This window comes from Salvelinus namaycush, chromosome 9 (genome assembly GCF_016432855.1).
Source record: "Salvelinus namaycush isolate Seneca chromosome 9, SaNama_1.0, whole genome shotgun sequence".
In the NCBI taxonomy this organism is placed as follows: domain Eukaryota; kingdom Metazoa; phylum Chordata; class Actinopteri; order Salmoniformes; family Salmonidae; genus Salvelinus; species Salvelinus namaycush.
In genome coordinates, this window is record NC_052315.1 from 9,537,498 (window position 1) to 9,556,225 (window position 18,728).

Consider the following 18,728-nt stretch of genomic DNA (forward strand, 5'->3'; position numbering starts at 1 on the left):
TTGAAACGCCAAATGCTAGCCAGGCAACATCACCCAACATCAGTGTCCGATCTCACTACTGCTATTGTCGCTGAATGGAAGCAAGTCTCCGCAGCAATGTTACAACATCTAGTGGAAAGCCTTCCCAGAAGAGTGGAGTCTGTTATAGCAGCAAAGGGGGGGACCAACTCCATGTTAATGCCCATGATTTTGGAATGAGATGTTTGACGAGCAGGTGCCCACATCATTTTGGTCATATAGTGTATAAACCAGTTCACTGTCTGAGCGCTAACAGCTGTCCCAGGCTAGGTGACAGTTATGGTACATACGCTGACTAGTGTTCACCTGGGGCCTGTAACTCAAATGCTTTACACTTGCACTCGTGTGACAGTAAAGGAGATTGAAAGGGAAATCAAATGTAGCATCTGATCATAGATCCTACAGTAACAGTTGGATCCCGATGTCTACTGTCATGATAACTCTACCATCTGGCTATAAACCATGGTCAACTCCTCTACTTATCTGAACTGTGAGTCTCCCAGTCCCTGCACCTGAAAGAAAGACATTTCTCTCTTGGCAATAAAGTGTGTGTGTGTGTGTGTGTGTGTGGCCTGAGTGGGTCTGGATGAGGTGACATTAAGAGGCTAATAGAGCCATCAAAGCCCCTCGTTATGCGCTAATTAGATAGGCTCTTAAAATACAGATCCCCATTTATCTACCCACTTATTAACACACACTTCTGGCCTCTCTCTCTGTCTCTCAATTCAATTTCAATTAAGGGGCTTTATTGGCATGGGAAACATATGTTTACATTGGCAAAGCAAGTGAAATAGATAATAAAAAAAGTGAAATTGACAATTAATAGTAAACATTACAATCACAACAGTTCCAAAGCAATAGGGACATTTCAAATGTAATATTATGTCTATATACAGTGTTGTAATGATGTGCAAATAGTTAAAGTACAAAAGGGAAAATAAATAAACATAAATATGGGTTGTATTTACAATGGTGTTTGTTCTTCACTGGTTGCCCTTTTCTTGTGGCAACAGGTCACAAATCTTGCTGCTGTGATGGCACACTGTGGTATTTTACCCAGTAGATATGAGAGTTTATCAAATTTGGATTTGCTTTCCAATTCTTTGTCGGTCTGTGTAATATGAGGGAAATATGTGTCTCTAATATCCACTCACTCACTCACTCACTCACTCACTCACTCACTCACTCACTCACTCACTCACTCACTCACTCACTCACTCACTCACTCACTCACTCACTCACTCACTCACTCACTCACTCACTCACTCACTCACTCACTCACTCACTCACTCACTCACTCACTCACTCACTCACTCACTCACTCACTCACTCACTCACTCACTCACTCACTCACTCACTCACTCACTCACTCACTCACTCACTCACTCACTCACTCACTCACTGCTTAATGGGGGGAAATGAAAGGCTCATTCTACAAAGCTGATTGTATCAAGCACTTTGGCCCTGAACACTCACATACAATGGGACTAGATAGCAGGGGACCTCGAGTTACGGATGCACAATTGCACGAATGCATGAACGCATGCAGACACACACACACACACACACACACACACACCTGTCCTCCATACACCACAGGTGTGAGTGGGTGGAAACAGTAAAACAGGACTAATATGAATCAGCAGTAGAAAGACCACACATAGCCCTCAAAGTGACCCTGCTTCCTCTCCTCATACAGATAGCATCAGAAACTGTCTCACAGTCACGTACCACTGCTGCGGGTATGAGGGACATAGTATAGAAAGACCTGGACACGTATTTATGAATCGTCTTAGAGTGGTGATCCAGGACCAGCTTTTTAACTTTAGAATCACATGGACAGGGGTCCTGATCAGTCTGTCTAACTGTCAGTCTGCCTAACTATCTAACTGTCAGTCTGTCTAACTGTATAACTGTCAGTCTGTCTAACTGTAACTGTCAGTCTGTCTAACTGTCCGTCTGTCTAACTGTCAGTCTGTCTAACTGTCAGTCTGTCTAACTGTAACTGTCAGCCTGTCTAACTGTAACTGTCAGCCTGTCTAACTGTAACTGTCAGCCTGTCTAACTGTCCGTCTGTCTAACTGTCTAACTGTCCGTCTGTCTAACTGTCAGTCTGTCTAACTGTCTAACTGTCAGTCTGTCTAACTGTCTAACTGTCAGTCTGTCTAACTGTCTAACTGTCAGTCTGTCTAACTGTAACTGTCAGCCTGTCTAACTGTCCGTCTGTCTAACTGTCAGTCTGTCTAACTGTCAGTCTGTCTAACAGTCTGTCAATCTGTCTAACAGTCTGTCAATCTGTCTAACAGTCTGTCAATCTGTCTAACAGTCGGTCTGTCGGTCGGTCTGTCAGTCTGTCAGTCTGTCTGTCTGTCAGTCTGTCTGTTTAACTGTCATTCTGTCGGTCTGTCTAACTGTCTGTCCGCCTGTCTGTCTGTCTGTCTGTTTTCTCATTTAGCGGGCCAGAGGGACTGAACATAACAGTGGTTGCCTTATTCAGGGCTAGGTAGTCAGCCAGACAGCCAGCCAGCCAGCCAGACAAGACAAGACACCGACCCAGCACTATCACTGGGATAAGGGCAGCCAAGTAAACAGAGTCTTTATAACACAGTGGAGAATGTGGCTGATGTTCTGTGCCAGCGTGTGTGTGCGTTTGCACACATGCACGCGCTCGACCGCATGTGTCTGTAGCCCTGGTGAGCTTGATCCTGTGTGGTGCTCATCAATACCCCCAGCAATACTCCCTCCCGGTCTGCTAACACTGAAGAACAAAGAGCTCTGGCAGTGTTGGCCAGCGTTCGGCCAGTTATAGATCCTCACCTCTCTGTTTTTGTTCAATCAGGTCATGCTGTGGTGCTGTAGTGAGGACACTTTCAGTTGAAAGTTTAATCTCCTTTATGAACATGGCTTCAAAAGAGCGACTTTAGCATGCGCTAATGAGGCTGGATCATCTCCAGTTAGAAGCTAGACCCAGCGGCAGGTTGGTTCTAGCCCACCCAAACATAGTGGATACTGCGTTAATACTGACTGTCCTGGGATTTTGGACATTTAATAGTGCATAATTCTGTATAACATTCTCCGCTTTACAATGTGCCTGGCTGGCACAGAATATAATTAATCATTTCCGTGACACCCACAGTAAAGCTGCTAAATCTGCTGATAGTTTTAGATTATTTTCCTAGAGAGACAGCTTGACCGAGGAGTAAACATACCCCACAGCAAGAGGGGTGGATATAGGTCACTTCACACTATCACAATTCCTAAAATAATTTGGATTATTTTATGACATGGGGTTGATTTCATTACAGACTGACCTCTTAATTTGCCTGCCCCTAACAAGGCTTGTGCTGTCCAGCACAGCTTGTATGGTCTATGGGAGTCAATTAGTTTCATCTCCATACTAACGACTTGTGTAACAGAGAGTGTCTGTGTACTGCGATGGGTGGCTATTGAGATGGCTTCAGATGGCTTATTCAGTCAGGGTAACCCATCCACTATCCAGCCTCCTCAACCCAGCCTTCTGCCAGAATAGCCTTGACACAAACACACACTAGTGGTGCCCGGGTCAGCTGTTTGTTCAGCCACACCTGCCCACAATTGCTAATAACCCATCCGCACACGTCCGACTATATGTAATAAAGTGGAAATCTGAGGCCGCACCAGATCCTAACCCTCTAATATAGAAAATGCGCTGTAGGCTATAGTCAGAGATAGCGGAAGGATTTTTTGACAAGGGATGCCGATTCTTTTGTTGTTGCCTGATTTTAATGTTTATCCTTATAATTTACAACATTTGTTAGTCAACTTGCTCACCAGAATAATGTCATAAATCGATAGAATGAATGCTTCAATCTAGTTAATCTCTGTCTTCTCTGCTTCTTTTGCGGAACAAAGTCATTTAGGGACCGGGGAGAAAATACAACAGGCAAAGTCATTTAGGGACCGGGGAGAAAATACAACAGGCAAAGTCATTTAGGGACTAGGGAGAAAATACAAGAAACAAAGTCATTTAGGGACTAGGGAGAAAATACAAGAAACAAAGTCATTTAGGGACTGGGGAGAAAATGTAACAAACAAATTGGGAAAGATCTTCTGTGCAAAATGTCTGTGGGTTATGAATCAACCTGCGCAAACACACATCACTGATTAGCACCATAATAAAGAGCTGAGACAACACAGGTTATATACTGCAGGACCGCTGTTTTCCTACCAATTCCCAGGTCAGTGATACTGCAGGACCGCTGTTTTCCTACCAATTACCAGGTCAGTGATACTGCAGGACCGCTGTTTTCCTACCAATTACCAGGTCAGTGATACTGCAGGACCGCTGTTTTCCTACCAATTACCAGGTCAGTGATACTGCAGGACCGCTGTTTTCCTACCAATTACCAGGTCAGTGATACTGCAGGACAGCTGTTTTCCTACCAATTACCAGGTCAGTGATACCGCAGGACAGCTGTTTTCCTACCAATTACCAGGTCAGTGATACTGCAGGACCGCTGTTTTCCTACCAATTACCAGGTCAGTGATACTGCAGGACCGCTGTTTTCCTACCAATTACCAGGTCAGTGATACTGCAGGACCGCTGTTTTCCTACCAATTACCAGGTCAGTGATACTGCAGGACCGCTGTTTTCCTACCAATTACCAGGTCAGTGATACTGCAGGACCGCTGTTTTCCTACCAATTACCAGGTCAGTGATACTGCAGGACCGCTGTTTTCCTACCAATTACCAGGTCAGTGATACTACAGGACCGCTGTTTTCCTACCAATTACCAGGTCAGTGATACTGCTGGACCACTGTTTTCCTACCAATTACCAGGTCAGTGATACTGCTGGACCGCTGTTTTCCTACCAATTAGGTCAGTGATTTACGGTCACAGTGGATTGGTATTATCGGTGGTGCGCAGGGCGTGTTTAGTTTACACCCCCCATCAGGGCTTCTTGTCTGTGATGCTCCTCAGTAAGCGTCTGTTTGACATTTCTAACCTCTCTATCAGTCTGAGGGATTTTTTAGACTCAGTGGACAGAACAGGCACCGACCAGGGACAATCCAGTGACAAAACAGGGACAGACCAGGGGCAGAACATGGACAGAACATGGACAGAACAAGGACAGACCAGGGACAGAACATGGACAGACCATGGACAGAACATGGACAGAACATGGACAGAACATGGACAGAACAGGGACAGAACATGGACAGAACATGGACAGAACATGGACAGACCAGGGACAGACCAGGGACAGAACATGGACAGAACATGGACAGAACATGGACAGAACATGGACAGACCAGGGACAGAACATGGACAGAACATGGACAGACCAGGGACAGACCAGGGGCAGAACATGGACAGACCAGGGACAGACCAGGGACAGACCAGGGACAGAACATGGACAGAACATGGACAGAACATGGACAGACCAGGGACAGAACATGGACAGAACATGGACAGACCAGGGACAGAACAGGGACAGACCAGGGACAGAACAGGGACAGACCAGGGACAGAACAAGGACAGAGCAGGGACAGAACATGGACAGAACAGGGACAGACCAGGGACAGAACATGGACAGAGCAGGGACAGACCATGGACAGAACAGGGACAGACCAGGGACAGAACAGGGACAAACTACAGACAGAACTGTCTGGTTAGACTGTAAACTCTCCTTCCAGACTCATATTAAACATCTCCAATCCAAAATTAAATCTAGAATCGGCTTCCTATTTCCAGTTCTCTGCTGCCAATGACTGGAACGAATTGCAAAAAATCGCTGAAGTTGGAGACTCCCTCACTAACATTAAACATCAGCTATCTGAGCAGCTAACCGATCGCTGCAGCTGAACACAGCCCATCTGTAAATAGCCCATCCATTCTACCTACCTCATCCCCATATTGTTTTTATTTACTTTTTTGCTCTTTTGCACACCAGTATTTCTACTAGCACATCATCATCTGCACATCTATCACCCCCGTATTCATTTGCAAAATTGGCCTACTATGGCCTATTTATTGACTTACCTCCTCACGCCATTTGCACACACTGTATATAGACTTTTTTCTATTGTGTTATTGACTGTACGTTTGTTTATTCCATGTGTAACTCTGTGTTGTTGTTTGTGTCGCACTGCTTTGCTTTTTCTTGGCCAGGTCGCAATTGTAAATGAGAACTTGTTCTCAACTGGCTTACCTGGTTAAATAAGAACACGGACAGAACACGGACAGACCAGGGACAGAACAGGGGATGTGTTCAGTGATCCACAACCGTTGCCCCCGTCCCCTTCACCCTAGACTTCATCACCCTATTCCCTATATAGTGCACTCCCCCACACAAGGCTCTGGTCAAAAGTAGTTACTATATATGGAATAATAGGGGGCCATTTGGGACGCAGCCTTCCCTACATCCAGCCACCCAAAGCCCCCCCGCCACCCTTCATCTCCCCTCTACACTTGTGGTCTCCATCTCCCTCCACGGTTCTTTGAAGTGAGATCAGAGATAGAGGCGTTCAGACCATGTGATGCAGCAGGTCCATCAGGTCCATCAGGTGCAGGGAGACAGAGGCTCTGTTGAAGCACACTGTTGTTTTAACGACCCCTGGTCCTCTCTCATAAACTCTCTCTCTGTCCTCTCAACCCACGTCCTCTCAATCTACACTGCTGTTCAATATGAGGAGAATGCAGAAAGATAAGATGCACACCATTGGGAATAGGGTGCTATTTAGGACGAAGCCTTACCCTCTCTCTCCCCATGTTACTGTAAAAGTCCTCCAGTCTGGCCGCTGGGCTGACTGACACACTTTAACTGGGCTCCTTTTAGACCTGAATGAGGACATATGGATTCCATGTCACTCGCAGACAACCCCCCTTGTGTCTATACACTGAGTGGGTGTGTGTGGTGGCTGGTTGAGGATATGGGCACTACAGACGACAGTACAGTGAATGTTACTTGGGACTATAGAGGTTGTTTGGAGTGGGAGGCAGTTTAGGGCAGACAGTTACGAGGCAGTCTAGGGCAGACCGTTTCGAGGCAGTCTAGGGCAGACAGTTACGAGGCAGTTTTGAGCAGACCGTTACGAGCCAGTCTAGGGCAGATGTGGTGTAAAGAGGTTGTTATGGATTAAATGAATGTTAGGGGTTGGAATAACAAGTCCTAAGGAGAGTTTGGGATGGGGGTTTCTACTCTGTGTGTGGGTGGTATGGATGGAAGGATAATGTATCAATGTGCTGTGTGGGTGGGTGGGTGTTATGGAAGGGTAATGTATCAATGTGATGCGGGTGGGTGTTATGGAAGGATAATGTATCATTGTGCTGCGGGTGGGTGTTATGGAAGGATAATGTATCAATGTGCCGCGGGTGGGTGTTATGGAAGGATAATGTATCAATGTGCTGCGGGTGGGTGTTATTGAAGGATAATGTATCAATGTGCTGTGTTGGTGGGTGGGTGTTATGGACGGATAATGTATCAATGTGTTGGTGGGTGGGTGTTATGGACGGATAATGTATCAATGTGCTGTGTGGGTGGGTGGGTGTTATGGAAGGATAATGTATCAATGTGCTGTGTGGGTGGGTGTTATGGAAGGATAATGTATCAATGTGCTGTGTGGGTGGGTGTGTGGGTGTTATGGAAGGATAATGTATCAATGTGCTGTGTGGGTGGGTGGGTGTTATGGAAGGATAATGTATCAATGTGCTGTGTGGGTGGGTGGTTGTTATGGAAGGATAATGTATCAATGTGCTGTGTGGGTGGGTGGGTGTTATGGAAGGATAATGTATCAATGTGCTGTGTGGGTGGGTGGGTGTTATGGAAGGATAATGTATCAATGTGCTGTGTGTGTGTTATGGAAGGATAATGTATCAATGTGCTGTGGGGGTGGGTGGGTGTTATGGAAGGATAATTTATCAATGTGCTGTGTGGGTGGGTGTTATGGAAGGATAATGTATCAATGTGCTGTGTGGGTGGGTGTTATGGAAGGATAACTTCTACCACTTCCACACACTGCTGCTCCTGGCCAGACCAGATGAAGGGAACGAGAAAGAAAGAGAGAATAACAGCCCCCCCCCCCCCCGCCACCCCGCCAGGGTGAAAGCTCCCCACTTAAGAGTACATTAGAAGAACAAATTACTGCCACGACAGGAGGGCAACAGTCAAACACGACCCTCGAACATCAAACACAGTCACCATCTCATTCATATGCTTCTTCTTCTCTCAGACAATGTGTCTGAAATCCCAAAGTGCAGTCCACATGGTCCAGACATTCTCTTCATCTACAGTATGGTAACACAGCTGTCAAATGGATCGTACCATTAGAAGATCCCTTTGATTTGGGGGATGTTTGGTTGGGTTATTCTATCTCTTTCTGATCGTAACCCCCCTCAGTCTAATGCTAACTTATGTGTGTGGCAAAGAGAGGGGAGATCTCTGTAGCAGATGTACAGTACGTCCACTCACACCATGACTCAGAAACTCTGTAACTTGACGGGGTCTCGGATTAACGCTCCTGTTCCCAGTCACTTGAATTGGACACAGATATGGGGGAAATCTTCCTTATCAGGATGGGTGGCAAAATCTGCTGTTGAGGGACTGTGGGAATTCTATGGGATAACTGGATAGAAAACAACTAAATCCTCCACTGATGGGGAAGCGAGGCCCAGGGAAGTTACCAGAATGGGAGAGGGGAAACATTTGAGCGTAACACTCCAGGGCTTGGTTCACCAGATGTGTTCAGTGTTTAAGAGTCCTCTACGGTCTGTTATACACGCCTGTAATGGAACTCAAGGGAACACCAAACCTAACTGTACAGAATCAATATCCCATAGATTAATGGTAGGCTACATTCTAAATGACAATGTGTTCCCACAGTAGTGCACTGCGTAGGGAATAGGGGGCCATATGGGACACAGGTGCAGACTTGCCACAGGGATTCATTCTCATGTGATGCTTTATGGGTTTAGTTGGTTCCAGACACAGTTTACGTGTGTGTGTGTGTGTGTGTGTGTGTGTGTGTGTGTGTGTGTGTGTGTGTGTGTGTGTGTGTGTGTGTGTGTGTGTGTGTGTGTGTGTGTGTGTGTGTGTGTGTGTGTGTGTGTGTGTGTGTGTGTGTTCTTTCAGAGCAGCTGTCCAGCTGAGGGTGTATTGATTGATGTCTCCTGCAAGACATACTGTTTACATCTAACAGAGGAGGAGATCAATAGGGACCATTCCATGTTCATGCATACACATCTATCTGCTCTTTATTCCCAAGATGTAGTCTCACACACACACATTCCACACACAGAGACAGACACACACACACACACACACACACACACATACCACGCACAGAGACAGACACACACACACACATACCATGCACAGAGACAGACACACACACACATACATACCACGCACATACCACGCATAGAGACAGACAGACACACACACACACACACATACCACGCACAGAGACACACACAGAGACAGACACACACACACAGACAGACACAGACACAGACAGACCACACACAGAGACAGACACATACCACGCATAGAGACAGACCGACAGACACAGAGACACAGAGACAGACAGACATAGAGACAGACAGACAGACACACATAGAGACAGACAGACACATACCACACATAGAGACAGACAGACAGACACACACATACCACACAGAGACAGACAGACACACATAGAGACACACAGACACATACAGACACACACCACGCATAGAGAAAGACAGACAGACAGCTAATCAGAACTCTCCCTTATAGTAACTCAACCTCAAAACCATACGGTGTGATAACAACACAGGGATTTGAAGGGAAGATCACCACAGTCTGTCTGTCTGGAAAGCTGCAGTAGAAGATGTTTTATCATTCTCTTCTTCTGTTTTTGTATCCTTTTAGTTATACAGCTCAACCCCTAGAAGTTTGAAACATCTCCCTGAGGAAAATCAGCATGATTCGCCTCGCTGGAGACATCTGCCCTTTGAAAGAGAGGAGCCGTTTAAACAGCTGTCACATCTGTTCCTCTGCACATCTTCAGATAAAACGTCTGGGGCCATAATGCTGATCTACTGTAAGGATCAGGCCCTCCCTCTGCCCATGTAGTCTTATTCATTGTGATGTAAAAAAGCAAATCTGATCCTAAATCAACACTCCTACTCTGAGACGATTGGCACATACGGCCCCTGGGGTAATGTTGTGTTTGGATACTGGAGAAGAGAAGGGAGACATCAAGCAACACAATGATACTGAAGACATATAAACAAACCCTGTGTCAGACAAACAACCAGGATAGCCACAACAAGCCTGTCTAACCAGAGTTTTTAACTCTTGATATACTCACACAAAATATGCCAATTCACAGTGAGCTCCTGTAGATAGATTTCAACTGGAGACTGTATGCTAATGAATGTATCTCCAAGTGCATAGAAGATGGGTAAATCCGTTTGAATTCAATCCCTTTTTGACAGCACCCCTTTTAATTTGAATGAAACCTTTCATACATTTTTGCCCGTTGTAGAAGTGGTCAGAAAGTTACTTTTTGGACCTTAAATCCCAAACATTCAGGAGATGCTCAAAGTTGACCCATTTCGCATACCCCACCGTACCATGATACATTGTGTTGCAACATCCATGTCTTCATCACTGGAAAAGATAAAAGGTTTAGATTGATAGCAATTTAAAGCTTACAAACAAGGTTTCCAATATGTTTTATTTTACCTTTATTCAACTAGGTAAGTCAGTGAAGAACAAATTCTTATTTTCAATGACAGCCGAGGAACAGTGGGTTAACTGCCTTGTTCAGGGATAGAACGACAGATTTTTACCTTGTCAGCTCGGGGATTCAATCTTGCAACCTTTCAGTTACAAGTCCAAAGCTCTAACCACTACGCTACCTGCCGCCCCAAATATAAATATAATTTATTGATAGAATAGAGAGAATGCCTGTGAACAAACTTGGTGTTTTGTAGTGTGTTTTGTGGTGTATGGGTTGCGCAATATGGGTCATACGAGTCGTATGGTATGGGTCGGTATGTATGGGTCGTGAGGTATGAATCATGCTGTATGGGTCGTACATGTCCATACGTAGGCTACATGTCCATGTATGGTGTCATGTATTATCATGAATGATCATACCGAGGTTTTCTACTTAGCAACCAAAGAGTTTCATCCCTGTACGTTTTGAAGCTTAACACTGTTAGTCAGTCAAGAGGAACCAAATATCAGGCTTTAGAAAAGTGCTGGCAGCTCAACTGCATCAAAGCCTTGAGTTTGCCTGAGCTTCAATCTAATTGGATAAAAAAGGACTAACACTCAGAGTACATTTTTCCAGAACAGATTTGAGCTACATAGCACCACCCACTTTGGGTTCGGCAGCCCTACTCCCTGCCCCCTGTCCATCCATGCCTGTATTTTCATCAAATGATTCTCTGTTTGGAGGTAATATGAGCACACATACACATAAAGGAATGCACACTCGCTTGCGTAATGAACACATACACAAACATACACTCACACGCGCAGGGTGTCGCTCTCGTAATAAGCATATAAACACACACTCACACGCGCAGGGTGTCGCTCTCGTAATAAGCATATAAACACACACTCACACGCGCAGGGTGTCGCTCTCGTAATAAGCATATAAACACACGCACACACACAAACACCTGTTTGGCATCTTCCCTTTCCTGTCACTGTTAGGTTTCATTATTGGGATTCCTGCCTGTCATTCACCCGACTGCATTTCAAAACCAGGAAGTTCCACAAAGCCAGACACTCACAGGCTTGCACACACACACACACACACACACACACACACACACACACACACACACACACACACACACAAACAATCAAACAATCCACTTCTTTTGTTAAGACAAGGCATCCCAGCTCCAGGCCTTGATGTGGGATGAAAAGTATCTTTGTTATATGAGGGGATATCACGGCTCTCCCCCTCCTCCCCCCCTCTCTCATTGTCATTATTTTCAACATGGCCCTCCCCTGATCTACCGAAGATTGTGGGCCCTCTCTCTCTGGGGACTTTCATCTGTCAGGCACCACCTTGGTGGCCGTGCGGGGGTTAGATTTCCCATCATGCCTTGTGCTGGAGTGTCTGCCTTTCTTCCCACTCTTTGGAGGTGGAGGCAAGACGAGGGCAGGCGAGCGTCGTCGTGCCCCCGCGCCGTCGGGCAATTATCCTCTAGCGTAATGAGGAGCAGCTCTCACCCCGTCGCTCTGACTGACACCTCTCTCCTTCATGTTGTGAACACAACAGATGGCTCATGATTGCGTGGGTGGCCATATTGAGTTGAGGATGTAATTTGTGGAGGAGAGAGCTGCGTCATTTCTCGTCGCATGGCTGCCTTGCTCGCTCCGTCACCTCGTTATCTCTGAATAGTGTGTTTCTCACTCAAACTTCCCCTCCTCTTATGTTTGTCTTCCACCTTATTGAAAAACTATACATTCAGTGGTAGTACTAATGGTAATCCGTGACCAATAACCAGAAACATGGACTAGTGGCCATTTTTTGTCAGCTCATGTCACGTCCAAGAGAGCGTCACATTCTTTGCACAAGCAGGAAAAGATTTGGGTTAAGATTGTCAGAGTAGAAAGGACACACTGCATAAAGACACACTGCATAAAGACACACTGCATAAAGACACACTGCATAAAGACACACTGCATAAAGACACACTGCATAAAGACACACATTAAAAATTCAAGATGTAGGCCTTCCATAACTGTCAATGATTTCAGCGATTGTATTGAAACCATGGATAAAAAAAGCATACAATTCCTGCTAGCCTGGTATGAGGATTTTGCTGCGTGTCTTTAAATCACACAGTATTACTGCCAGTATATTACCACCCATATAGATATGCTTGGAGAAGTATATACATAGGAGGATACTCACAGTGTTCTTTGCGGTCCTCAGGACTAGACGAGGCCTCTCTGTCCGACAGCAGCCCAGACACCGTAAACAACTTCCTCCCAGAATCCTCAGCGGCCTTGAGTGATCCCGGTGAGCCAGAGAGGAAACACCCTCCTCCAAAATCATACTCCTTCCCCTCAGAATCTGTGTAGCAGCCCTTGAGCCTCTTAGCAGGGGTGAAGGCTGACTGATAACCCCTGGCCTCCCTCTCTTCAGGAGGGGAGGAGAAGGGTCGGAAGGCCCCTACCCCAATGTGGTTGAGCATCCCCAGGGAAGGGCAGTCCAGGTTGTTGGGGTGAAACTGGAACTGGGGATGAAGGTGGAGCAGGGAGGCAGGGAAGTCTCTGGCAGGGAAGGAGCCATGGCCGGAGATAGGCCCCTGACGGTTGTACATGGAGGCAAATGTGTAGGAGCCGGAGGGGAAGGGGAGGTCCTTCTCAGAGATTGGGACTCTGAAGGACCTCGGGGTCTGGCAGGGGACGGAGGCCTGGCAGGGGACGGAGGCATCACGGCCTGTCTTGGCTGTGGAGGCCAGCACCATCAGGGCTGGGGACGCCAGGGGACCGGGCAGGTAGGAGGAACTGTCCATCTTGAAGGCGGGCCAGTGGAGGTCCATCCAATCCACTCCTCGCTGTCCCTAAAGCGAGAGGGGACTGGTCAATAGGGGATGGGCTTAGTAATGGTGTGCGTTGGAGACAGATGAGGTTGATGCTGAATGACTTCACTGTGAGTCCATCCTCAGTGTTGGGCCAGTAACCGAAATGTCACTGGTTCAGACGAAAATCTGTCGATGGGGCCTTGAGCAAGGCACTTAACCCTAATTGCTCTGCTAAATGATGTACAGTAAATGTAAGACATCTTGATAAAATACTATTGTCACAAATGAGGGTGATATAAGAAAGAGATATGGGGGATGAAAAAGAACTGTGACACAATTAACTGATGCAAATGTTAAATAATAACTTTACCAAAAATAAGACATTTCCATAAGGAATATGCAATCTGGACAGAAAATGATGTTAAGAATGGTAACACACTTTCATAGTCTAAGTAACTAAACTGGGAAATGAAAAGCTGCGCTGATTTGTATTAGTAACTGAGAATGTGCTGTTAAATTAAATTGAAAGTTACATAAAAAAAAACATACAAACATACAATAGAAAATAACGTAAAACGCATATATTTCCATGTGCTTGACATTACGTTTTATCAAATAGATCTGTGGGTGAATATAATTTTTTTTGTGTGGTCTGCATAAAACGTTATAAAATAATCCCAATATTGGTGTCTAATTCTAAAATCTAAATGTGAAGATCTTGAAGAGGATTATGAAACGAATCGTTTCTGTTTTCTCAATGCTAAAGTTTCTGAAATTACCATATTTATAGGCTACAAATTATTAATTAAAAATGATGTTCCTTACAGGTTTGGTTATGAAAGAGATCGTTTTGCTATTGACCATCTACACTTATAGTGAACTATGATAGATTTATTAGATTTTTTTTTACATATGAATGTGCAAATTAAAAACTTCTGTTCAACAAAAAACAATCACATGAAAGAGGTCGCATATCTACTGCGTTTTCTCTCGCTCCAAGTGACTTTTTAACACTACTCAGTCTACCAAAATCTACTATTGTGTACCTTAGCAGCGCTTCCCTTCCTCATTGTTTTACTACTCGGTACTCATTATAATGTGAGAGCGTAATAACATCCCTTAGACTCCCTTCAAGAGATTTTTGTTCAGTTTTGTTAATTTTATGTATTATGTAGGTCTATTTAGACTTAACACGCCAAACCTATATATTAGAAACATTTCAAGCCATCCCAAGTGTTTGATATATTCCAGAGATGACACACCTTAGTCAACTTGTCAACTAATCATCAAGGCCTTGATTAGGTGAATCAGGCGAGATAGTTCAGGGCCACAACAAAATTGTGAAACGTCTCGGGGTCCCCAAATGAGCGGTTTAAGAACAACGTAAGAAGTTGGACAACGGAATTCCCAACAAACATCTTGAAAAGTAGGCTATTCAAATGTAAAACAAACCCTAATTTGCGAGTAAAAAATAAATAAAAAGCGTAGAAGTCTTCAAGAGCAAATACCTGATAATAAAACATGTATCCAGATAATTATACAAAAATATATATTAATAGGATATTGCATATAGTCCCGACAAGAAGCCAACAAAATGTAGAATAGGCTACACAATAAGGCTATACATGTGCTAATTTAACCCATTAAAACCTAGGTTACCATAACAATTTAACAGTTAAGAAGAAGAAGTTGCATATAGGGCTAGAGCTAGGCTACTTACCGCGTTAAAGCGCCGTATTGGACCTGTGTTAACCGCACAAAGAACACTTTCTCAAGTTAGGATGTCAGAGATGGTTGGCACCTTAAAAAAAACACGCGCTTGCAAAAAGTCGCGATTCTTTCCAAGTATAGTGCGGTATTTGTCACGTGGACGGACCAATTCTAATTGTGACAGAAGAGGTGGTGGATTTGTGAGGTTAAAGCGACGCTGGTTCAGGCTGTTGTGGCTACTGCTGCTGCTGCTCAGATGCTTGTCCACGCTTCGAGTGATGATCCCCTCTCCCTCTCTTAGCCTACCTTTCCCCTCCGAGTCACTCTCTCCGAAGAGGGTCTGTGAGCTACATTTAGAGCGTTCAATCTGTTATCCTCAGTGCTAGCCTCTATCCTGAACAACAACAACAAACATTATACTAAAATGTGTTTAAACCATATCCAACTGCTTTAAAATAATGTACCTCTGGCAAAGGCACAAATAAGTCACATACATTGCCTTTAAATCATTATAACAACATGCTTTAGTCCTGATTGTAAACGTGGGGTCTTTTTTCTACCCAAAACACAGATGTTCAGGCATAGATATTGTCTCACTTCAACTCAACATTGAGATTTTACGTTTGGCATTGTTTCTTTCCATAAAATAAACTGCACTTTTTGTAATGGCAGTGTAATGAACTACTAGGCGACTTAAGTTTAAGGTAACAGTATAGGCTGGGGACTGAGAAAAGGGGATAACCTTGAAAAGGACCAACACTGGACAGTAAGAGGCCCAGGATTACTAACATGCGTAATGGGGTCAGTCTCACATGTGACGGAAAACTTTATCAACTGTGAAGGGCTTGGGACTGAGTTGTCTTCCATCCTCTGTTCAATAGAGAATTGCTTAGGTTGATGGCCATGTCCTGTGCTTTTGATTTAGGGAAAAGATGCTGTTGCTGAGTTAGAATGCCAGTGATCATTTAATGCTGAAATTGTGTCTATTGGGTGTTTGATCTTCTTGACTCAGGGCGATTCAGACATTTAACACTGTTGGATGGCATGACACGAGAAAATCACAAATCACTCTTCATGTGTTTTTATCAGAATTTGTATAGTTTAAAGACTTTTTGGGAAAAATGTTATTGAAATAATGATGTCTTCCCCTGAGCCGTTCCAGAGGTTCCGTTGGGCTAATCTAATGTGACACGTAATTTCCGTGTCTCCTACACGGTACAATGTTTGCTTCCCCTCAGGTCTCAGTCTGTAATGAACATCCATTTGAGTGTCAGCGAGTGTGGAGAGACCTCTGAGATTGGGAATACGGTGGGAGGTTTGGGAGTATTTGGGAATGTCACAACGAAGGCAAATACAGGGGAAATTCCTTTTGGTGTGCGAGTGGGAAAACGGGATAAAAGTGAATAGGTGCAATTTTGGAATGGTAGCTCCAATGTCTACTCTGACATTACTTCCCACTGGCCACAGATGTCAATTCAACATCTATTCCACGTTGGTTCAACGTCATTTATTTAAAAAAATCTGGAAACAACGTTTATTCAACCAGTGGGTTGGTATGTGCCAGTACAGCTAATAACGTGCCACATTGCCATATGCTGGCATTAAAGCTGGAATCAATCATGGTGGAACTGCCACAGCTGTTTGCGATATTACAACAAAAGAGAAATTACTTCAAACAACAAACAATGTTTTTTCCCCTTGGAAATCATTGCACATAATTTCACATGCAATAGAACAGCAGAGTATATATTTTTACCATGAAGCTGGATGCTCATTGCCTCCATTTCATAAACAAAACAAAAACAAAACAATAACAATTGTGCTGGGGTGAACAGTGGCACTGTTTCCCTTAATGCAGATTCTACTTTTAAACTGTCCCCAAAATTAATAGCTTTTCCATGAGAATTTTAAAGAGAAATTCAATGCCCATTGTAGCCTATGTCTACTATCATAATGTGGAACTCTTCAGTCACCCCCTCCACAGCCCACCCCAGTTTGTGTGGGGAAATAGGAAGGCAGACAGCAGATGCAGAAATTTAACGGGAATATAAACAGGAGACATTAGACTGACTGGCTAGCTCGGTCTCACCTCCAGACTTATGTGACAGGCCTTGGTGTGGGGTCTGACATAGGATGGTCATTATTTCAGTAAGTGAATTGCGCTAGCTGGCTTGTGACGTTGTTTAAGGGTTAGATTCAGTGAACACACACCACTGAAGCAACAGGCTGTATGTAAACAGGCATTCCAGCGTCTGCTCATCTTGTCGACCTCTATAAGTCTGGAAAAAATATTTACAAGCACCTCCAAATTCCAGTTTGTCCCTTGGCTAGAATCCCCTTGTTAGTGAACATCCAGACAGACACACAGCAGACATAGTCCTGTTAGCAGCTAGCTTATATCCCTCCCTCCTTCCACAGGGACATTTGTTTTCCTCAAGGCCCCCACACCGGCCCATTTGTTTTCCTCAAGGCCCCCACACCGGCCCATTTATTTTCCTCAAGGCCCCCACACCGGCCCATTTGTTTTCCTCGAGGACCCCACACCGGCCCACAACTTTCCTCAAGATCCCCATTATTTGACCAAAAAAAGGATAATTCTGCATACAAACGAATTTACCCAATGGGATTGATGGACCAGCCCACCTGGCATTTGCCTGAGTTGCCCCATGGCCAGTCTGTTTCTGCCCTTCTATCCTTCACAGAGAGCTGGTGGCTCTGCGTGGTGGTGGTGGTGATGTTTGCCTTGCGTGTCCTGCAGGCCCACTCAAGTGTTAATGATGTCCCTGTCTTTGCCCGGTTATGGCACAGTAGCACCGGGCTCTGCGCTGTATTGGCCGGGGGTCTACTGTACTGACTGGCACCCAGAATAAATTGCCACCCCGAGCCACAGTATGTCAGTCAGCAGCATCTAATTACAGGGCTGCCTGGGCAGCTGATGATGATGTTATGTGATGTGATGTTGATTGGACGTCTTCCTTTGTGGCAGGACGTGAGTCATCTGGATGTCTTTTTGTTGGCCTCACACTCATTCCCAAATGACTGAATCATCCTAATCAGTTGGAACACATACTTGTGTTGTCTCCAATACCTTCAGGCCTACACTTTGAATAATGGCTCTTATAGTTTACATGATGTGTACATGATGTGTATATTCCCAGCAACTACTACAGTATAAACCCGATAGTCATATAAATGAACATGAGCCATTAAGGTAAACTCAGCTTATAGAGTAACATCATCGAGTGTAACAATGTACACTAACAACAGACAGTGTCCTAACAAGATTTTGTCATGTTCTTAAAGTTTTTTGTAAATCATTCTCTCATTTTGTTCATTCTAATTTCATTTTAACCAGTTGAATACATTCATCTCTCTCATGAGGTGAATTAAATGGGTGTTCGATATGAGATCTCTACTTCTTTATTACGATGCCAGAGATTATTATTAACCCTATAAGTTAATCATGTAAGTCTTTTA

General features: G+C 44.6%; 1 protein-coding gene across 1 annotated transcript in view; it reads right to left on the reverse strand.

Annotated features, from left to right (window-relative positions):
• The window catches only part of LOC120053816 (E3 ubiquitin-protein ligase RNF220-like), a 52,500-nt gene extending 38,941 nt beyond the window's left edge, over positions 1 to 13,559 (reverse strand). The window contains exon 1 of the mRNA XM_039001077.1: positions 12,926 to 13,559. Coding sequence (XP_038857005.1) covers positions 12,926 to 13,559 — 634 coding nt within the window. The remainder of the gene's footprint in view (positions 1 to 12,925) is intronic.
• Positions 13,560 to 18,728: the final 5,169 nt, after the last annotated feature.